Here is a 23,490-nt window from a genome sequence, read left to right on the forward strand (position 1 = left end):
ATCTGGTATGGTATCTATGGATTGGAGGAAAGCTGATGTTATTCCAATATTTAAAAAGGGATTACGAGCTCAGCCTGGCAATTATAGACCAGTAAGTCTGACATCTGTGATGGGCAAATTATTTGAAGGCTTGTTAATGGATCACATTCAAAATGTTGGCATTATTAGCAGCAATCAGCATGGCTTTATGAAGGATAGGTCATGTCAGACAAATTTGATTGCTTTTTATGATGAGGTAAGTAAGATGCTGGACAGTGGGGGGGGCAGTAGATGTGATCTAGTTGGATTTTGCCAAAGCGTTTGATACCATGCCCCACAAACGACTGTTTTCTAAACTAAAGTCTGTTGGGCTTAAAGGAAAATTCAACCCTTAACTAAAAAAAACCCCTACCTCCTACCCTATGTAGACCCCCTCCCCCCAGCCTAACTGCTAACCCGGGGAAATGCCCCTGACTTTCTACTCCCCCCCTCGGTGCAGACTCAGGGATCATCTTCCGGGTCTTCGTCTTCTTTCCGCGCTTCGGCAATTTCCGTTTATTTCGGCACATGTGCAGTTGTCGCGAACTGGGAAATTGCTCCTAGTCCACATGCGCCGCTTCACTGGTCTCAATCTCAGATTACCGAAGACCCCGGAAGATGGCTGCCGCGAACTGCGATCCATGAATTTGCACGGGGGGTAAGTAAAAAGTTAGGGGCATTTCCCCGGGTTAGCAGCTAGTCTGGGGGGGGGGGAGCAATTTGAATTTCCGGATGATATTTCACATGGTACTATGATGCTCTTACCTTTGGGACAACAAGAAGATTAGAAGATACAGCGCTTGTAGAAAAATAGATGTTTATTACAATAAATAAATCATAATTATAAAGACAGTCCAGTATAAACAAAATATACATATTATATACAAATATTTTCTCAGAATGTAATTTACAACTTATCCATGCTTTCAGCCTTATAGGAGTAGTTTCTAATTCCCATTTCCTCTCCTCCAAATACCTTCATGTTCCCCTTTCTTCTTTTCCACGAAAAGTAACCTAAAACAGCCAGTCCCAGTACCATAAGCATCGCCAATCCCACTCCTATTCCCAAGTAAATATGTGACGTAGAGGAGCTGGAGGTGTGAAGGACCCTGCAGGGACCCGTTGCTCCTGTCTCCCATCCACCATCCTCTTCCTCAACATTTGCAGGACTTTCTCCTGCATCATTAAATGCTACTACACACACTGTGTAAGATGTACCAGGCAGGAGATTCTCAATGGGAAACATTCGATGTGTATTGTTTAGGATGGGTCCTTTCTCTAGCTGACTATCAGTGGTCCCATACAGCACCCTATAACCCTGCACAGTGGACATAGGGGAGCACCAGCCAACACTAATCCCCTTCTCTCCAGCATTGACTTCTGCTATACGGGGAGAATCAGGTGGTATTTTAAATCCACTCACCCCAGGGCAAAGGCAATTGCCTCCAGCCTTCCTTTGTATTTCTTTACATTCAGGTTCCAGGTGTTTGCAGCGGTCATAGGGGCAGGGGATTAGAGGGGCAGGTGATGGTTTGGTGGTGAACTTTTCATCAACATTGTCTTCATTATCCCAATAATAATCCTCCCATTCAGTGTCAATGACATGTAAGAGACGCTCTCTTGTGCTTTGGCGGTTGCCTGTGATCTCAGGGATCGGGGAACTAGTAGACTGCTTGGTGGTCAAGGTGGAGGCAGTTGTGATGAGATTGACACTGTTGTTGCCCACAAACGTTGTGTTGCTTGTATCCAATGACTGCGTCCGACTCTCACTGGGTGAAGTCGGGTCACAAACGATCACTTGGCAAAGTGGGATCAGCCACAACAGAGCTGGAAGGAGGAGAGGCATCTAAAGAGAATAAACAAGTGGAATAATGACGTTTATGAAAAAACTAAATGTCATGAGAAACACCAAAGAATGACAGAAGGCTGTGATTTATATAGAGATTATTAGTGGCTTTGTATCTTTACACCTGATTCACACCTTCCACTAAGTCTTTATTCTAAGCTTTATTGTACCCTGCTGGGTTACGGTTACAGGCTTTGTATCTATCCATCAGCATCACAAGCAAAGGCTTCTAGTTGAGGATTTCTCATAGGGCAGATCATGTGCACATTCAGATAGCAATCCATTGATTGGTTTTAAATATTATTTAAAATTTAGAAATAAGGCAACTGAGCTGCTGCACAAGGGCATCAATCCAATGCTGGAGTTAAAATACACTCGTGTAGATATGTAACCACTTGAGACTTTGGCTGGATTTATCACCAGTGATGGGCAAATAAACTGGGCAGTAAAATTCGCGGCAAATTTCAAAGTTTTGCCGTCGGCAAATTTCAAAGTTTTGCCGTCGGCAAATACATTTGCAAAACTGCAGGGAAAATTCGCTGGTGAGAAATCCACTGCATCAAGAGAAAATTTGGGGGCGCATCAGAATAGTTGCGCGCATAAAAATTGTCGTGCGGCAAAATTATTCGGACGCCCGTTGACTTTAATGCATTTGGGCAAAATAGGCGCACGGATAAAAACTGTCGCTGGCGTCGAAATTGAAATGTGGAGTGTGGTTATTGCAAAAAGAAAAACAGGGCTATCCGACGGGAAGGCAGGGAAGTTCAGGGAGATTAGTCGCCTCGAAGAAGAGGAGATTTGTCACCGTGTGACTAATCTCCCCAAATTGCAGCGTGTCTCTGCCCTAAAGGAAGAACTGATTTCAGTGCATCTGCTTTTCTTCATCTCATTACTATTCGCAATGCAGAGAGAAGATGGGAATAGACTTGTCTGCACAAAGCCTTACTTTTCTCCTGCTTGAAAGCAAACACCTGATTGGTTGCTACAGGTTACAAGAACTAGCAAACTAACTATAATGCATTGAGAAAAGACCGTGGAAGGTCTGAAACGTTGCCGGGTGTTTGGGGTCAGAGCCGATGTCCCAATAAAGGCTTTTTAAAGATAACAAACCGATGATTGGTGCTGTCTATTACTGCAATTTATAATGCATTCTATTACATGATCCCACAGGTTAAGATGGTAATTGCCATTGAACACTGCTTTTGACCCCAAACAAACTTGGGGGGGGAGCTACATGATACACTGCAATACCATTTACACTACCTTGTTCATTGTGGGATCTTGTAAGCACTGTAATATATTTATATTTATGTATTTGGTGTTAGAAATACCATTAATTGCCTGTATTGGCAGTTGCATTAAAATAGACCATAAGCCAGAGGTACACAGAATTCTCATTGGACGACCCTCTTACATTCAGTGGAACGCTGGACCCAGAGGGGGAAATTTACTAAAGGGCGAAATGACTAACGCTAGAGAAAATTCGCCAGCGTGACGCCGATTTACTAATGGGTACTGGCGTAAATTCGCTAGCGAAGTAGACAGACTCTAGCGCTACTTTGCACCCTAACGCCAGGCGAAGTTGCGATCTGGTGAAGGGATGTAACTACGCTAATTCGCTAACTTGCGGAACTTACTAACTTGCGCCAGACTTGACTTCACCACCTCAGGCCAGGCAAGTGCAATAGAGTAGATAGGAGTTTCTTCAAAAAATAGTTGACATTTTTTCTAAGTCTCAAAAAACGCTGGCGTTTTTTACTTTTTACTGGGTGATTGGCTGAAAAAGATTGAAAATGTTTTTTGGGGTACCCTCCTTCCCCCTTACATTTGGCGCCTAAACTTTACAGTGGGCACAAGTGTAAGGCAATATAAGACCTCTATTTAATTTTATTAAGGTTCCCTGGCCTTGTGTAATGTAATCAAGTTGCTGCAACATATACGACCATTGTACTTTAACTGCACGCCGTATGCTAATTAGGCATCGCTAGCGTAACTTCAGACTGCTTATCGTATTATCGCAAACGCAACTTTGCAAGCGTTCAGTAAACTGTGCACAACTTCGGATCTTCGTGAATGTGCGCAGTCCTGGCGACACTACGCCTGGCGAAGCCGTCCCTAGCGCATTTTTGTCACTTAGTGGATTTGCCCCAGAGAGTTTCGAAGAATTTAAATGCAGCTTCCACAATGTTTACCTCTGCTAATAAGTTGGAGTATTATAGAAGTTGTAGTCCAGCGACATTTAATGTAAAGCTGCGTATAATATATAAATGCATAAATTTGCATAATTACCAAAACAGGTGGAAAACTTTGCAGAATCCCTGAAGTTTTGTATTAATTTATATACAGATTATTGCTCACCTTAAGGAAACTCCAGCTCCAGTGTGTAACTCTGTAGATATTCTCCTGTGTAGCTGTTTGACTTTATGTGTCTTAATCCCGGGTCTCTTGTGCCTATTCCTTTAACTTGCAACTCACCAGAACTGTCGGCTTCTTTACCCAGGAAGCCTCTGTTCCTCTTCTCTGAGGCTCTGCTTATATTTGCCAAAGCTGTGATGCAACTCAACACTAGGACCCTGAATCACTGGCTGAGTATGTGGGAGTGGAGACCGAGAGACAACAGAAACTGGGAAGGGGGAGGTAGACTTATGAGACATTTTGGGGAGGGTTAGAACAAGAAAAAAAGCTTATGAAGCGGAGCAGATTCGGAGGTGTAAGTGATTATGGATCCCCAACCTCTCCAGATCACTAGGGTGCGGAACCAGATTTCTGTCCTTATAAGGAGGCAATAAATCAGACCAGACAGAGCTGAGGTGTATGGACTATAGGGCTACCACCTGGCTGGTAAAAATGATGGTTGATCCCAATGTTATTAATAGGGAATAAAGATAAATATATAGGAAGGTCAGTGATCCCAATGTTATTAATAGGGAATAAAGATAAATATATAGGAAGGTCAGTGATCCCAATGTTATTAATAGGGAATAAAGATAAATATATAGGAAGGTCAGTGATCCCAATGTTATTAATAGGGAATAAAGATAAATATATAGGAAGGTATTTTTTCCCAGTAAAGGTGGCAACCGTAGTCTGGACCCATGAATATGTGCAGCTGAGAATACTTCACCCGAGTATTTATTGATAAGGGGGTAACTGAATGGAAGAGTTTTGTATTTACAAAGTACAAAGTACAAAGGGTACAAAGTAATGTTTCAATACAAAGTACAGTCCCCACAATTCAGCCTTTGCAGAAAGTTGCACACGTTGTTTCAAAACGCAATTACGTGTGCGCGCCATTGTAAACCAGACACAAGATGGTGTCACAATTGAGTTGTGCTGTTTGGTGCACCTATTGACGCAACCTGCAGTGGGAATGAATCCTGGATCTACATTAAGGGGCAAATTCACTAACCTCCGAAAATTTGCCAATGACGGCTTCGCTCACATCGCAACAATTTACAACACTTTACCAGGCGTATATTCACCAGGACAACGCTAACTCACTAAAATCCAAAGTTGTGTCCAGGACGGCTAACGCTGGCGGAGTCGCGCTAGCGTTACTGCGGCAGGTGAATCGAAGTTGCGCTAGCGTTGGCTAATTTGCATACGGCGGGAAGTTAAAGTTGAATGGACGTATATGTTGCAGCAAATACATTACATTACACAAGTCCAGGGAACCTTAATAAAGACAATAGAGTTGTTATATTGCCCTACACATGAGCCCACTGTATAGTTTATGTTCCATATGTTAGGAAATGTAGGGGGGAAGCCGGTGCTTCCATACAAAGTGCTCATATTGGTGCAAAAAAATTCATCCATTCAGCTGGGATTGAAGAGGAGCAGGTAAAAATTTCCAACATGTCCAGTCCCTGTACCGACTGATATCCATAGAACATTAATACCAGTTTCTCTCTGTGGGCCACCGTACACATCCCATAATTGTTTCATGTATCTGTTCATGTATTTTGAGGTTTACAAACAAATTACGAAGAGAATCATTGAACTAGAAAACCCAACGGACAAACAGCATGGGTTGTTTTCAACTGATAAAAAAAATGTAATGGGTTGCGCAGACCAAATGACCAATTCATATTTCAAAAGCTGTAAGAAAAAGATGTGAATATAATATATATACTTATATAATATATTTGATAGCCATGACAATTCCCCTTTAAATAATTAAAATCAAGAGTCATTTACAAATCTTAGGAATGATGGCGCCATGTTCTGTTTTCAGGGTACACTGTCTTGTACCAATATTTCTCTTTTTTTTTTAGGACAGGGGATGCAACACTTTTTAGTTCAAGCTCCCATTGGTTAGTCTTTCATCCAGGGCCCTCAGAGCAAATATGTTTTTATTCCAAATCTCACCCTTATTGTTATATTTAGTAGAGCTAAGTAGGTTTCTTCCCCAAATCTAACCATAGCAGGTCCTCCAGGGTAGTCGGCCCTACAGAATAAAAATCACTGCCTTAGGGTAATGGCACGTGTAATTGATTACCATGGTTTACAGCCTGTGCAATTTTCATCTTGTTAGGTGAGTAAAAAAATTATTGGAATACTCCCATATTGATCTGAATGATCACTGTCTAGACCAGGGAACCCCAACCTTTTTTTTTTTACCAGTGAGCCACATCAAAATGTAAAAAAGGTTGGGGAGCAACACAAGCATGCAAAAAAGTCCATGGGCTGTGGTTGACTATTGGTGACCCCGATGTGGACTGGCAGCCTACAAGGGGATCTGCTTGGCTGTAGAACTGTTTTTATGCAACAAAAACCTGCCTCCAAAGCAGGAATTTCAAAAATAGGAACCTAATTTGAGTCCACCAGGAGCAACTGCCAAAGGGTTAATGAGCAGCTTGTTGCTCCTGAGCCACTGGTTGGGGATCGCTGGTCTAGACCTGCTGGGACAGCTCATTATTGATCAGTGAATTGCGTATATCTGTAAATATTTAGCAAGACAGTGTTTAATTGATACCAGAACAAACAAAATACCTGTACTCTTGCCTGTAGATATGTTGTGTCAGATACATATATAGGTCTGTTTATAGATGTTTACAGTGTAACTAACTATAAGTCGATATTCTGGAACAATGAATATGAATTAGTAATATGTCGAGTCTGAAAGCCTTGAATTTTGGAACAACCCATGCCCTTGGGGAGGTTTGTTTGAACGTGTTTCGGGTGTGGTTTGTAGGATCTGTATCCGGAGGCATTGATGACAACTGGAAGATAACACTGGTGTTGCCAAGAATTAGTGTAGCTGGGAGGTGAGGGAGAGTCGTTTCAGTGCTGGCGTTGAGTGCGTACGTTACACTTGTCTGATAGGAAATGTGATCAGGATTTAATAAAGCTGAACATTCCCAGTTATTTGATGTTTGAGCTCAGGAAACTGGACTGGCCCACAGGGATACCAGGAAAAGTCCCGGGGGGGCCCAGGTGTCAGTGGCCCCTCATGCTGCTAAACATTTGGCCTATTTCATGGCCATTCCCTATTTCTATGAGAACAAAGAGGCTAAATAGATAGTTACATAGTTAAATTGGGTTGAAAAAAGACAAAGTCCATCAAGTTCAACCCCTCCAAATGAAAACCCAGCCCCATACACACACCCCTCCCTACTTTTAATTAAATTCTATATACCCATATCTATACTAACTATAGAGTTTAGTATCACAATAGCCTTTAATATTATGTCTGTCCAAGAAATCATCCAAGTCATTCTTAAAGGCATTAACTGAATCAGCATCACAACATCACCCGGCAGTGCATTCCATAACCTCACTGTCCTCACTGTGAAGAACCCCCTACGTTGCTTCAAATGAAATGATGGAATAATATTTTATAGTCTGTAAAGAAAAGAGACTAGGAGAATAGAGGTTGAGTGAGGAGAAGAAGAATAATAATAGTACTGAGAGTGGGACCCTGGTCTAAGGTTTTTGGGTGGCCCCTGGTGTCCCAGTCCGACACTGAAACTGAGGGCAGGGAAGACAACATGGGGAAAGTGAGAGAGAAATGGATCAACAGAACATGACAGGGGTGTTCTCTGGAAATGAGAAGTATTAGAGAGGAAATTACTAGTGAGGGAAATAGTTAGAGAAGTAGAACGGCAGTAAATGAGTAAGAGAAAAACAGGAAAATAGAACAGAAGGCAGACAAAGCAAATAAGAAGCTCAGACAGAAATAATAAACACCAGAGGTCGATAACATTAAGGTGTTCTACTTTTATACCAAATCCCTGACAACATAAGTCAGTTATTGTGTTACTTATTTACTTTAGGAGTTTATTCATCTTCATGATGATAAACTGACTTGTCAATATGTTTGGCTCATGGAAATATGAAATAGACTCCTGCAGCAGGTCGGGTACCCGCGGGTTACCTGCAAAAAGCGAGTACCCTGCGGAATGAAGGGAGGATTTTCATGTGCGGGTACAGATGCGGGTCTGCGGGGTCGGAGGTCTGAGGGACAGGTTGCGGGTCTCTTCCTGCTGCAGCTTTCCCTCCACTTGTCTCCACCTCCCATCTGACTTCAGGCACAGCTCTCTTACATCACACTCTTGACTATCCGGCACGTTTGATGATGTCACGTCCGGTTTGCAGCAACGTCACTTCCGGTTTGATGGTGTTCGGCAGGTTGCAGGTCGGGTTGGCTGAGGTTTGGGTTGTGAGCTGTGGGTTCGGGTCGGGTCCGGGTCTTAGAAATTGGTTCCATGCAGGACTCAACTATGAAACCCTATGGCTAAAGTCTGATCCCTTCAAAAGGAACATGACTCTTGACTCCTCTTCCTTCGCTACCACTTCCAGCACCTTTGATGTGGTCCTACCAAAGGAATCAGTCTAATTGTCCAATCTTGCTTTTAGGGATGCACTGGATCCACTATTTGTGATTCGGTCCAATCCTTTGTGGAAGATTTGTCCAAACCGAATCCGAATTTGCATATGCAAATTAGGATGGGAAAGGAAAAAGTGTGAACTTTTTTTTACTCCTTGTTTTGTAATGAAGAGTCATGTGATTTCCCTCCCTGTTCCTAATTTACTTATGCAAATTAGGATTCGGTTCAGCCAGACACAAGGATTCGACCGAATCCGAATCCTGCTAAAAAAGGTTGAATCCTGACCGAATCCCAAACCGAATCCTGGACTCGGTGCATCCCTAGTTGCTTTCACTTCAGTTGCTGCTGCTTTGTGCGCTGCGCTGGTGGAGCGCTGAGAACTGAGCGTTACTGTCCGTGTCCAAATCAGAACTGATATTTTGCACCACTTGTGTTTCCATTTGCTGAGCTCCCTGTGAATCTGTATAAAGAAGCATCAGTTGTGATTAATCAGACACATTACGTTGTTAACACTATCCCTATATAAGAACGGAACACAAAGGGCGTCTTACTTAAAATACTGCCTCCGAGAACTTATATGGTTTACCCATGTCACCTTCAGTTGCTCTTTTTAAAGACAGTTTCCAGACCGGCTTTTTGAACTGCACTTAAATGTTGCAGTTTTTTGAAATATCAATAAGACATTATTGGCAATGGATATTGTACCATCAAAAAATGAAATCTGAACACAGGGGTATAAAATATAAAGTAGGACAGAATCCTTACCAGTATCATTTTGCCCAATAGTCTCTGTATCTGACTGGTCTTTGTCTTCTGCAGCAGAAAAGAGTGCACCTGCAACCCGGCAATAAAAAGAAACTTTATGTTCTTCGCAAAGGCTGAATTTCATTTATTGGGCAATGGCCGATAGGAAAGGTGAAGAAATGCTTTGGAAAACAGATTTCACAAAATACCTTAAAGGGATACTGTCATTCAAAATGAATGGGTTAATAGGGCTGCTCCAGCAGAATTCTGCACTGAAATCCATTTTTCAAAAGAGCAAACAGATTTTTTTATATTCAATTTTGAAATCTGACATGGGACTAGACATTTTGTCAATTTCCCAGCTGCCCCCAGTCATGTGACTTGTGCTCTGATAAACTTCAGTCACTCTTTACTGCTGTACTGCAAGTTGGAGTGATATCACCCCCTCCCTTTTTCCCCCCAGCAGCCTAACAACAGAACAATGGGAAGGTAACCAGATAGCAGCTCCCTAACACAAGATAACAGCTGCCTGGTAGATCTAAGAACACGTAAAAAGAAAAGTAGGTAGCACCTTCCGTTGATTGAGATTGGTAACATACAGTGGTGTGCAGGGTCATAAGATATATGTAGCTAAACAAAAGGAAGAAAAAAAGAAAGTACGACCCATAGTGTTGCACCAACCCACTTTTTAATCTGAGGTCCCAAAGGGTATAAATAAAACTTAACTTTTATTAGTTGACCACATAAAATTGATATAAGACAAAAGAGTGTATAATAAAATATTTAAAACAAGGTTAGGTACACGAGCTGAATCGACACTGAGTCAGCAGCTCAGGAACGGTAACTGTAGACTGAGAAGATCTAGTGAATAAGTGTTATCAATCACACCTATTGTCTTCCTAGATTCTCACATACAGCAGGGTACTGGTTAACCGCTATATACGCGGCCCTGGCGGACCGGATGAAAGTATGGGTCACTATATGTCCTATATAGATAATTGGGCCAGAATGTGGCAACACACGCTTATATCACTAAGCTATTTGTGCGTTAATATATGGCCACATATATTTAGCCATATAACGGCTAAATCTCCATGATTGGACAGTTCAAATCTTGAGAGGCGTCTACCTCCCTATTTAAACCTGCACCTTTCTGAGCGCCAAAAATTGCCTTTGATAAAGCTCGCAGGTCGGCGAGCGAAACGCGCGTCAGGCGCTTCTTAATTTATTTTAAAATCGTTAGGTTAAACGGAAATGAATGGGTACTGGTGAAAGGGCGGAAGGGTGGAAGGGAGGCTTGGGAAACCGCGTCCTTTAGAATCCAGCCTAATGTATTCCACTAGTCGGATACACTGTTTCAAGTTCCTCTGATCAACGCTAAGGAGGGGAGGTGTGGGAGGAACAGGGGCAGCGTGAACAGCACCGTCTGATTGATCCTCCTTACGGCACTGGCAACAGTGTCGCATCAGTCGGCTGCTCTCATATATACGGCGCTCTTGATCTAACTCAAAGGAGAGGGGAGCGGGACCTAAGAAGGCATTGAAGTTTGAGGTCTCTAATAATTGCTCGCATTAACCCCACTTGCGCCGTTATATGGCTAAATATATGTGGCCATATATTAACGCACAAATAGCTTAGTGATATAAGCGTGTGTTGCCACATTCTGGCCCAATTATCTATATAGGACATATAGTGACCCATACTTTCATCCGGTCCGCCAGGGCCGCGTATATAGCGGTTAACCAGTACCCTGCTGTATGTGAGAATCTAGGAAGACAATAGGTGTGATTGATAACACTTATTCACTAGATCTTCTCAGTCTACAGTTACCGTTCCTGAGCTGCTGACTCAGTGTCGATTCAGCTCGTGTACCTAACCTTGTTTTAAATATTTTATTATACACTCTTTTGTCTTATATCAATTTTATGTGGTCAACTAATAAAAGTTAAGTTTTATTTATACCCTTTGGGACCTCAGATTAAAAAGTGGGTTGGTGCAACACTATGGGTCGTACTTTCTTTTTTTCTTCCTTTTGTTTAGCTACATAGATCTAAGAACAGCACTAAATAGTAAAATCCAGGTCCCACTGAGACACATTCAGTTACATTGAGAAGGAACAACCTGACAGAAAGCATTTCTCTCCTAAAGTGCAGGCACAAGTCACATGACCAGGGGCAGCTGGGAAACTGACAAAATGTCTAGCCCCATGTCAGATTTCAAAATTGAATATAAAAAAATCTGTTTGCTCTTTTGAGAAATGGATTTCAGTGCAGAATTCTGCTGGAGCAGCACTATTAACTGATGTGTTTTTAATAAAAAAAAACTTTCCCATGGCAGTATCCCTTTAAGAAAGATCCTGTCCTACACAAAAACCCTGCACAAAGCGCATGTAAAATCTGGAAGCTGCTAGATGAGTTTATTAATGCAATAATTAAATCTGTATAATGAGATCAGGCAGCACAAGGCCATACGACTAATGAGCGGCCACTATTCTGTAGTACATTTGAAATCTGGGACATCTGCTGGCCCCCCACTGTTTGTTCTTTGTTTGAATAAGATGCAATGTAGACACATCCAGGGTTTCTTTGTTTGGATCACTAACAGTCAACACTGCAGGGTCTAGTATCATGAATATCTTCATTTTGTCCAATTACCAGTCAAAATATAAAGTATAAACCCTGCGTCTACTGTTTACTCACAGGCATTCACAGAACTGTCAGCTCTCCTGCATTTTTTGAGAGTTGTCTGTGTTTATACCCAGTGTCGGACTGGGACACCAAGGACCCACCCAAAAACTTCAGACCAGGGGCCACCAAAAAAGCCCTAGACCAGGGGCCACTCTCAGTATTATTCTTCCTCTCCTCACTCAACCTCTATTCTCCTAGTCTCTTTTCTTTGCCACCTTTCCGTAAGGCTGAGACCGGGCAGGGGGACAGGGCCGTGATGTCAGTGGGTGGAGTCATGATGTAGATGGGAGTGGCTTTGTCATCAGTGGGTGGGGCTATGATGCAAAGATCGGCGATTGGCCGATCGCTGTATCAATCAAGGGACCCTCCCTGGTTTTCCTTATTTGGAAATCCGGGCAGGAAGTTTTGACCTGGGCATCCCTTCAAAATACCGGGCTGTCCAGGTCAAAACCAGACAGGTGGCAACCCTACTATTTAGCCTCGTTGTTCTCATAGAAATCGGGAATGGCCATGAAATAGGCCAAATGTTTAGCAGCATGAGGGGCCACTGACACCTGGGCCCACCGGGAGTTTTCCTGGTATCCCTGTGGGCCAGTCCGACACTATTTATACCCACAGCTGGGGAAGGGTGACTTGGGTGTAGTAGGTGCAACATGGACATGAACAAAATCCACCTGGATTTCTATCCTATGAGGCTGACGTATCTGAAACACAATTTATGGTTCAGATTTATCAAGGGTCGAATTGGAAATTTTGAATTTGAATTTTCGAGCGTCAAAATGCCCACATTCAAATTTTAATGCCCTTTAATGTGAGATGTATCACACCTTGGCCATGGAAACAGTCCTAATTCGAATATTCGGCACCTAAAACCTGCCGAGTTCATGTACAAGTCATTGGCAGAGGTTCGTTGAGCCATTTGGAGATGTTAAAAGCCTTCCTGACATTCAAGTTTTTTCTTTCTGGAGAAAAAAAATTTGATTCGTATGAATCGAATACAAATCGAACACGATTCAAATTTTCAGGTCGGAACCATTGGATCGAATATTAGACATTCAAATTCTTCCCAGTCAAAATGTGAGTATAGTATATTCAAATTTTAAAAAAAATTCACACGAGTTTGAAATTGACCTTTGATAAATGGGCCTCTAGATGTCAAAGCCAAAAGAGAAAGGTCATGTGATATCCTAGTGTTTAAAGGGATCCTGTCATCGGAAAACATATTTTTTTCAAATCGCATCAGTTAATAGTGCTGCTCCAGCAGAATTCTGCACTGAAATCCATTTCTCAAAAGAGCAAACAGATTTTTTTATATTCAATTTTGAAATCTGATATGGGGCTAGACATATTGTCAATTTCCCAGCTGCCCCAAGTCATGTGACTTGTGCCTGCACTTTAGGAGAGAAATGCTTTCTGGCAGGCTGCTGTTTTTCCTTCTCAATGTAACTGAATGTGTCTCAGTGGGACCTGGATTTTACTATTGAGTGCTGTTCTTAGATCTACCAGGCAGCTGTTATCTTGTGTTAGGGAGCTGCTATCTGGTTACCTTCCCATTGTTCTTTTGTTTGGCTGCTGGGGGGGAAAGGGAGGGGGTGATATCAGTCCAACTTGCAGTACAGCAGTAAAGAGTGATTGAAGTTTATCAGAGCACAAGTCACATGACTCGGGGCAGCTGGGAAATTGACAATATGTCTAGCCCCATGTCAGATTTCAAAATTGAATATAAAAAAATCTGTTTGCTCTTTTGAGAAATGAATTTCAGTGCAGAATTCTGCTGGTGCAGCACTATTAACTGATGCGTTTTGAAATATAATGTTTTTTCCCATGACAGTATCCCTTTAAAGTAAACAGATGTTGGAGACTTTAAGTTGTACGCTCTATATTTTTAACGTTAGTGAACAGCCGCCATTACATACACACAAAGGTGCATTTGAATGATTTATTCACTTATTTTCTCACCTGTCTGAGAAACACTTTCCGGACGAGTCTCAGCTCCTCTAACATTTCTTGTCCGTTGCTGAACATCCTGTAAAGAAATACATAAAATAATATTTTTACTCCACTATCTGCCACTTTGTATAACCAAAGTACATTCTTACCCAAGCGTAATCAATCCTTACGGTAAAATGACAGTTTTGTCCCCTGTAGCCCAACAACAGCTGGAGGGCTGCAAATGAATGTCCTAAATGACCGGTCTTCCGCCTCTTTAATTCCAGCCCTGACAACACATTGGGGCTCATTTATAAACACTGGGCAAATTTGCCCCAGGGCAGTAACCCATGGCAACCAATCAAATGCTTGCATTCACTGTTTAACCAGCAATTGTTAAAAAAAAAAAAAAAGCCATTCACTGATTGGTTGCTATGGGGCAAATCTGCCCAGTGTTTATAAATGAGCCCCATTATATTTCCTTTAGACCAAATTCCATCTAAATGTGTCAGATTTAATATATTTCTAACCCCCTATTCAGCTGTCGCTCTTACCCGGAGACGGGTTCTCCCAAACCCCCATTGCAGGTAACTGAGTAAGACCAGGACACTCAAGAAGATAAAATTGCTGGATATTCCAATCACAGCTGATGTGACGGGGAAATGATATAAAAGGTACCTGCAAAAAAAAAAACATTAAAGGATTCGTTTTTAAAAACGATTTATTATTTCCCGAAAGGATACGTTGAACAATCCCATCCTGGGGTTTTTTTTGGGAAGATCAATTTAAATGTACTTGAGTTAAAGCCACAGGCTGCAGTAGAATATTGACAGAATATATTATACAGATAAAAGGGAGAATAGTAATAGTAGAGGCTGACTGGCCTTTTTCGTTTTTTGTTTATTTTGTGCCCCTGAGGAAGACCCTTAAGGTTGAAATGCGTTAGGCTCACCTCATTATTTGATTTTTTATATTATTTTTTCATAATTTTTTTTTAATAAATGTATTTGCTTTTCAAATCGGGTGTGCTATCCATTATTTTTGTATTTGTAATTCATATGGAGACCCTCATGGGGAGTCACCTATGGATCAGCTGTAGTTTAACTTTAGGGTGTGCGCCTTCCAGCTTTATTTTGGAATAGTAGAGGCTGACTGGCCTTTTTTTTAGTAAAGCCACAAAGCCACTAGAAGCCTAATTAGGAACTTAACACAATCGTCATCTGTTCTCCAGAAAGACTTAAATATCCCAGGGTGATGTCTTTATTTGTATCATATATGGGGCAAAGTGATGCCGCCTGGAATCAGAAGTGTTTACTTGTCTCATGCCATACACACAGCACTGCCTTATGGGAGAATCAAAACTGTCATTTTTGGTATGTAGGCAGTGCTGTGTGTATGGCATGAGACAAGTAAACACTTCTGATTCCAAACGGCATCACTTTGCATAGAATTTCTAGCCAAGGGCTTTTTGGCTCCTTTCAGCTCTTCTCACCATAACCAGATTTGGTTCCCCATTTGATCATCTATGGTGAATACAATAAATGCTGCATCCGGCACACACACAACCACATCTTACCCCGTCACTTACTTTGTAAAATGAATATGTTTTTTTTTTAGGGCAACAGTCGGAGTGAGGTAGAGTAAAATGAAATCCCCTGCACAATGCCAGATCTGGCACATACATGACATACAGTGAAACCTTGATTTTAAGTTTTTTTCTTTCTTATTTGTGGTCCTACCAACTTATAATGCATTTCAATAAGTGCATTTCCCTGATTTTAAGTAATATTTTCCCGGGTTTTACATCAAAATTTTATCAAAAACTGTTTTTTTCCCTCTGTGAAATAAAGAGGTATAAAATAGTAACCAGATGTATATTGTGCCTGTAACTGGTCAATTGCAATGAGTCTGCCCCTTATCCAGTCCTGCACCAATCACTTTAGCTTGTGTATGTGACTGACAGAGAGTCTTGCACAGGGTCGGACTGGGCTAGCGGGACACCGGGAAAAAACCCGGTGGGCCGTGGCTCTTAAAACTGATCTTCGAGTTGCAGAAAAAAGGCCTGTACATGTGCAATTGCGTCAAAAACTCAGTGCAGACGCGCAATCACGGCAAAAGAGAAACCCCCGGTGCGCAATCACATCGCACAATGGCAGGGCAAACAGCAGGGGGCCCGGAGACAGTAATTTACATTCTAGCCGCCGGGAAGGCTTTTCGGGGAAATTAGTTGCCTGAATAATAGAGGATTTGTCAATGGGCGACTAATCTCCCAGGAATCTTATTGTGTGTCACCACCCTAAGACCCCACCCTGTACTCTCTCAAATGCATAAAGACTGCTGTACAATTGCTTTGCCCCATTTGCTTTGTCTGTGGATCTGCTGATTTGGGTTGATTCTCGCCAACTCATTAGAGCAATGTGCTCCCATGTGGATGGACTGTTGCGTCTCACTGACCAATTTGCTCAATCAGCAGAACTAACAATGAGATCTCTCTATAGAGGAGGAAGCTTTGCTGCCCGGCCAAGTCTTTAGAGGGTAAAAATAAAATTCACATGACACAATGATAGAAAATAATGGAGCGTCATATGTGCTTGGCATGTCTAGAGGCACAGAAACAAGGCCAGATCATCTCAGATGTAACTAGTGCATAATCCTTCATTTCACTTTTATTTATCTTATTTCAATATATAAATATAGGGCAAAACGTATTAAGAGCTCTAAATATTGTATCTGCTACAAGCAAAGAAGCGCAAAATGATATCCACGTTGAGTATGAGTTACTGATGATCACAAAGAATTTTACCCGTTATTGTATGTGTACGAAGGCAAGCAATATGGTACATTTCCTCATTATATATATATATATATATATATATATATATATATATATATATATATATATATATATATATATATATATATATATATATATAAAATGTATAATATACATTCAGACTGCACTGGGTCTGAATCTCTACAAGATCACCGGCTGCTCTACAGGAAAACAAACAAAGCTGCTTGAGTTCTGGGAAGTAATGCTGGGGCTCCCCCTGCTGTTTGAAAGTATGATTGTTTCCCTGCAGAGCAGTTAGGGACGTCTGACGTTTCCTATGCACAGCAAGTAAAATGAAGGGAGAATTTCACTGCATACAGTCAGGTTTCTTATAAAAGCAGTACACATATTTTAAGTATATTAGAGATAGATGTCTTTTTCATTAAAGAAAGTAAAAGGGGGATTTTATTTTATTTTTTGCCTTTACATCCTCTTTAAAGTCAATATCAAATGAGTTGCAATATAAATAAATAAGGTAGGACTGTGTTTGAACATACTTCTAAGACATCTGCTGGTTAAAGGATTGTACTACACTCTATACACACACTCAGATGAACTGGGCACACTCATAGCTGAGAATGCTGAACTGTAGAGCAGGGGTCCCCAACTTTTTTTACTCATGAGCCACATTTAAATGTAAAAAGAGTTGGAGAGCAACACAACCATAAAACAGTCCATGAGGATGTCAAATAAGAGCTGTGATTGGCTATTTGGTAGCCCCAATGTGGACTGGCAGACTACAGGAGACTCTGTTTGGCAGTGCACCTGGTTTTTATACAACCAAAACTTGCCTCCAAGCCTGGAATTCAAAAATAATCACCTGCTTTGAGGCCACTGGGAGCAACATCCAAGGGGTTGGAGAGCAACGTTACTCACGAGCTACTGGTTGGAGATCACTGTTGTAGAGCAATGGGTTTTTTTCTCATAGGACAACGTCCATGGCGATATCACACGGTATTATACCAACATTAGACTGTGCAAACTAAGTACTGAAACAAACCACAGTATTTGGTAGGAATTGGTACTATGTTTCTTAGTAGGACCATTAATGGGTCATTTGGAGTAGGACAGAGGCAAATGCTCCACCACAAATGTTACCCACGGGAGTAAAGATCAGGGTGGGGTAGAGCTCAGTTGGCTGTTATGCAAGTGGATAACAAATAAAAAAGCATGGGGGGAGGGGTTGTGCTGCAAATATAGTAAAAATAGTCACAAGAACTCTGAAATCCTTATATAAGGTCGGTTCAACGTATGTAGAATTAGACAAAACTAGTAAGTTATGGCAACAATTACAGATGCCAGAAGAAATGATTTCTCCTTTATACTTCTTGAAGGTCTTTTACAGATCCATTTCCTATGGCTTAGAATAAAAACACGGAGATTTTAAATAATTAATGAGCAGTTCTGGGACAGCGCTTGTCATGCACAATGTTCAAAAGCACTTAAGGCCTTATGCACCACATATTTCGGGTTGAATTAGCCAAAACATTATATTACGACAGACAGTTTAAAGGACATGTAAAGTCAAACTCATTGGGGGGGTGTTGATATTTTAGGCACCCCCTCAGTGAATCACATTTCAGATTTTACTTCGCACGTGTGAGTCTGATCTGTGCTATGGGCACCTGAGAAAGGTAAGAAAGTTTCCTAAAACGAGCAACTACCAGGGAAACTTTCTTTAATTTTCCGAAGATGCACAAAGTTGCTTCACGTGGAAACATTCGGACAACTTCAGAAATCCAAAGTGATTCGTATGACTTCCCGCCGGTGATTCGTATTCTTGCCTGTGGAAAGGCGACTAATCTCCTACCCTTAAGGGCAGAGAAAACGTGAAGATTCCGTAGATTTAGTTGTACGGCGACAAATCAGTTATTCTTCGGGCGACTAATCTCCCAGAACTGCCTTCCCAACGGCTAGCATGTAAATCGCTACTTCCAAAGTCGCCCGAAGTTTCCTCATGAGGCAACTTCAGGCGACTTCGTAAAACTAAGCACTCCGAGTGCCATCCCGCCGGCGATTTACATTGTAGCCGGTGGGAGGCAGTTTGGGGAGATTAGTCGCCCCAAAGAAGAGGAGATTTGTCGCCGGCAACTAATCTCCCTGAATCTGAGCGTATGTCCTGACCCTTAGTTAAGCTTTAGTTCTCCTTTAATGTTACAAGCCAAGGAGGAACTACAGCAAAAGCAGACCTTTAACTGCTGGAGGGGGGGGGGGAGAATCACAGTTAAATAGTCTCAATATGGGTTTATGAAACATTACTTATTCCAAAAAGTTTCCCATTGCCATAAGGATCATGCATACAATGTGTTATCTTTTGCATCCTCGTCGCCAATTTATTATGTTTTGGTAGCCGAGGATGAGTAGAGTATAACAGTGCTTTATTAGCAGACTCATGCAGCCATTACACAACAGGAAGCAACTCTAACACCACAAGCTGTATAGAAAGTATGCACAGTATAAGTCTTGAGCACAGTGACATCTACAGGCCATTTGTATAAACACCACATATTGTCAAAATAAACAGGACCCACATGACATCATAAATAAGCCATACAGTGGTCAAATTCTGTGTTACAAAGTTACTGACTCACGTAATAAATATGGACTTTTAGAATATTTACGGATTATAAATCTCACCGTATTCCTGTAAAGTAGGCGTGCACTCTGAGCTCAGCCGTGTATATCTCTATCCTGACACTCTGTACCTGTATCACTGCACCCACAGTGGGGACATACTGGGGAAAATAGAGATTATTGGAGAAGTTGGTAAGACTAGGGTGACAGAAAGTAAAAAGTGAGTTGAAGTGATGGAAATGAGCGTTTGGAGAGGGAACATGAAAATGAGATACATTAAACAAAGGACCTGCACAAGGGGTTTTCTGATCAGGGGACTCATTGCAACAAGAGCTCAAGAGATGTTGATTTGTGTGTCTGGTGCAGAGGAGGAGTGTGACCATGCAGGAGCATTTTGTTTTATTTGGGGTCCTATTATACTTGTTTGCAGGGCCCAGGTGACTGATGAGCTAATAACTGGGGACCCTGAGGTACGGGGACAAATACCTCAGTAATACAGGGCCCCATGATTATGAATAGTAGTTGAGTTGAGACAGAAATGTCATTGTAATGAAGCAGAGAAGAACAGATATGAAGTAGGAATCAGGTAATGTGTCATATGAGGAGAGACACTTACCGAATCCTCGCGGTACTCAGGGTAAAGCTCCACCTCTAGACTTTGCTTTTGCTCAGAAAAGCCCAATAACAGCAACGGGGAGGAGGCCAGGGTCTCCATTGTGCGCAGGAGCGGTGACTTGTAATGGAGCATGGCCTATACAAATAAATAGATTGTCACGCCAACAATTAAGAAGCGTTAAACTCGTTAAAACAATGGCCTTCAATGGCAGAATAAGACTAGAAGAAATAAATAAGACTTCAAAGACTAAGGTGGCCAACTGGCCATACACAGGGAGATCTGCTCGTTTGGCGATGTCACCAAACGAGTGGATCTCTCCCCGATATGCCCACATTGAGGTGGGTGATATCAGGCTGATCCGATTGTGAGCCCTAGGGCCCAATGATTGGATCAGAATGAAGCCAATACGGGTGGTTGGATCAGGGAGGTGATAGTAACTTACTGATCGGGCAGTGTAGGAGATCTGCTTTCCACCCCGTGTGTAACATGACATAGTCACCATGAACATCCCCAAATCCTGATTGACTGTAGATTCGGGCAGCTGGAGCTCAAGTGAAATACGGTAAGGCTGCCCATGTATAAGCACCTGAAAAAGTAATAGAGGAATCATAATAAACTTTAGGAGCCAAGTCTGGAACCGACCTGAAATAATGCGGCACTATTTACAATCATAGTATTGCCATGTTACATATGGTTGGAAGTTAAGAACTAAGCCTACAAAGAGCAAAGACAGAAGTTCTTACCCGATCCCGATTATTCCGAAGGAGGGAAACATTGGCCGTGGGGAATGAGCAGAGAATCCCAGGTGGGGGTTCACAGGTGGAGCTGTATAAATTGAAGAACAAGTTTGGAACAGACAAACCTGGAGTTGGATTGTAAATCAGTTGCACTGCACCTGTATAAACTTACCTGTATTGGTAGTGAACAGGGCTGGAGTACTTTACGGTGGGCATGTAGGAGTAGTAGAAGCTTCCGTACAAGAAGACAGAGACCCAGAGAAGCAAGATGAGGACACAGAGGAAAATGGCAGCTTGTAGGAATAGTCGTCGTGCCCTCAAGAACATCAAAAGGCCCATCTCCTCCAGCCATAGGAAGAAAGGTGGCGACATAGTGGGGGACATATTGTAGGACAGAGGAGGAAAATGGAATGGCACAAATCAATGGAGAATGATGTGGCACTGCGGGTGGTTACAGGGTTATATGAAGTGCCAGTGCTGTGCTCACTGGGAGACGGGCAGAGTACTCTGTCATTGTATGAATAACACAGAAACATGGATCCAGCCTAGATTACATGGAAATACCCTTTATGCATGGCTTTCACGTGGTACAGCATGTGCGGAATAATCTGTAAATGAGGCGTAACAGAACATCTACTGCGATCAGATTTTTAGTGTGCGCTAATCCCTGGATTATAGGAAGGCAAAGAAATCAGTTCAATATCAGACAGTGGAAGAGAAACCCATCAGCTAATGTCTATCTGGGACTCTGTGATTGAGCTGAGACAAAGAGTTGCTTCCAAATGTGACAGATAGAAAAAGGGCAGAACAGGGCCACTACTGGGGAGGGGGGAGCACAGGAGGCTAGCAGGATTGGCCAGGGGCCACAAGGGGGGAGACAGTGAAGTCAAAGGTCGTCTGTAAGGGAAAGAGACAAGACAGGGCTCTCATTAATATAACAGGCAAAGAATATTACTAACCCCTACACATTATTTCTAATAAAGCTAAAACAGGGACACTATGAGATCCATTAACTGCATCACTAATTAATGTTACAGCAAATAGCAGAAACAAAGTGCCGCCTCCCTCCTGTAAACCCAAAAACAGGGCTTCACCTTTGAAATAACATCTAGTAGGATGTACAGAGGGATATTCTGAGACACTTTGCAATTGGTTTTCAGTTTTTATTATTTGTGGTTTTTGACTTATTTAGCTTTTTATTCAGCAGCTCTCCAGTTTGTAATTTCTGCAGTCTGGTTGCTAGGGTCCAAATTATCCTAGCAACCATGCATTGATTTGAATAACAGACTGGAATATGAATAGGAGAGGTCTGAATAGAAACAGGAGTAATAAAAAAGTAGCAATAACAATACATTTGTAGCAATAACAATACATCTTTCTTCAAATTTGCCGGGGCAGACGCATGCGCAGTTGAACGAAATAGGCGAGTTTTTTGTTAAAGTTTGGATTTTCGTTCTACTGCGCATGCGCAGCCCCGGGGAGAAGGAGGAAGCCAGAAGAGGGTCGCTCAGTGGTGCTCACTGGTATAACCCCGGGCCGGTGCAGTTTGGGGAGATTAGTCGCACAAAGAAGAGACGATTTGTCGCTGGGCTACTAATCTCCCCCAAGTAGCCACGTGTGCCACTGCCCTAAGAAGGCAAATAAATGAAAAACTATAAATATTGAGAAATATTGAAGAGCAGTTCAAAAGTCTTTTAAAATTGGTCATTTTATAACATACTTAACTTAAAGGCAAACCACCCCTTTGAGAGAATAGTGGGAGGCTCCAGGCGCTGTACAAATAAAGGACAACCTACTGTGCATAGGGGAGAGCAGTTTTCTGACTTCCCGCTTTCGCCTCTCTCTCCACCTCAATCACAATTTCCTTCCTGGCGGCATCAGCAGAGAACAAACCAAGTCAGATCCTCCTCCCAACAGCACAACAACTATCCCTCCCCCAGCACAATGAATTATCATCATCCCCAGCTGGACTCCCCTCCCAGTCTAATGAGCTGCTCCGGCGGCTCCTGATTTCTCTCATCCCCAGTCTGATTCCCCCTCCCAGCAGAATGAGTGAGTCCATCAGTAGCAGTTCTCTAGTTATGCGGGAATGGCGGCCATATTCTATTTGTTGGCTGTGCTGCATCACTAATGTGGCATCTTCCCTGTGTTGCAGCAGAATTGTGAGACAGTCTGCCAGTGTTACTGAAACATGGGGGTGACAATGGCTGCTGCCACGAAAAGAGCTGAACTTGAAGTCCCAAAGCCACAAAAAGACCCCAAGCCACGAAAAGAGCCAAAGTTAAAGTCCTAAAGCGGCAAAAAGACCCAAAGCCACGACAAGAGCCAAAGTAGAAGTCCTGAAGCCCTAAAAAGACCCAAAGCCACGAAAGGAGCCAAACTTTGAGTCCCAAAGCCACAAAAATATCCAAAGTCACAAAGAGAGCCGAACTTGAAGTCCCGAAGCAATGAAAGGAGCCGAACTTGAAGACCCCAAGGCACAAAAAGAGCCAAAGTTTAAGTCCTGAAGCTGCAAAAAGACCCGAAGCCACAAAAAGAGCCGAACTTGAAGTCCCAAAGCCACAAAAAGAGCCAAAGATGACGTCCTGAAGCCACAAAAAGACCCAAAGTCACGAAAGGAGCCAAAGTTAAAGTCCAGACGCCACAAAAAGACCCGAAGCCCTGCCTGATCGACAT

At 42.3% G+C, this 23,490-nt stretch overlaps 2 protein-coding genes across 3 annotated transcripts; both read right to left on the reverse strand.

The window, feature by feature from the left end:
• Nucleotides 1-821: 821 nt before the first annotated feature.
• Nucleotides 822-4,683, reverse strand: lrrn4cl.S (LRRN4 C-terminal like S homeolog). Its single transcript, XM_018260049.2, has 2 exons — nt 4,223-4,683; nt 822-1,864 (listed from the first exon to the last, which is right to left on the reverse strand). The coding sequence occupies exon 2, from the start codon at nt 1,862-1,864 to the stop codon at nt 926-928; it is 939 nt and encodes a 312-aa protein (XP_018115538.1). The 5' UTR covers nt 4,223-4,683; the 3' UTR covers nt 822-925.
• A 3,385-nt stretch (nt 4,684-8,068) lies between these two features.
• Nucleotides 8,069-23,233, reverse strand: MGC131138 (uncharacterized protein). 2 transcript variants are annotated; one of them, NM_001096413.1, is given in 10 exon segments: nt 8,069-9,154; nt 9,460-9,507; nt 14,085-14,151; nt 14,609-14,732; nt 19,525-19,622; nt 20,078-20,212; nt 20,520-20,663; nt 20,821-20,902; nt 20,987-21,711; nt 22,611-22,652. In NM_001096413.1, coding segments are annotated over 9 exon segments (990 nt in total). In that variant the 5' UTR covers nt 21,154-21,711; nt 22,611-22,652; the 3' UTR covers nt 8,069-9,029.
• Between the last annotated feature and the right edge of the window lie 257 nt (nt 23,234-23,490).

Source organism: Xenopus laevis, chromosome 4S (genome assembly GCF_017654675.1).
Source record: "Xenopus laevis strain J_2021 chromosome 4S, Xenopus_laevis_v10.1, whole genome shotgun sequence".
Taxonomy (NCBI): Eukaryota; Metazoa; Chordata; class Amphibia; order Anura; family Pipidae; genus Xenopus; species Xenopus laevis.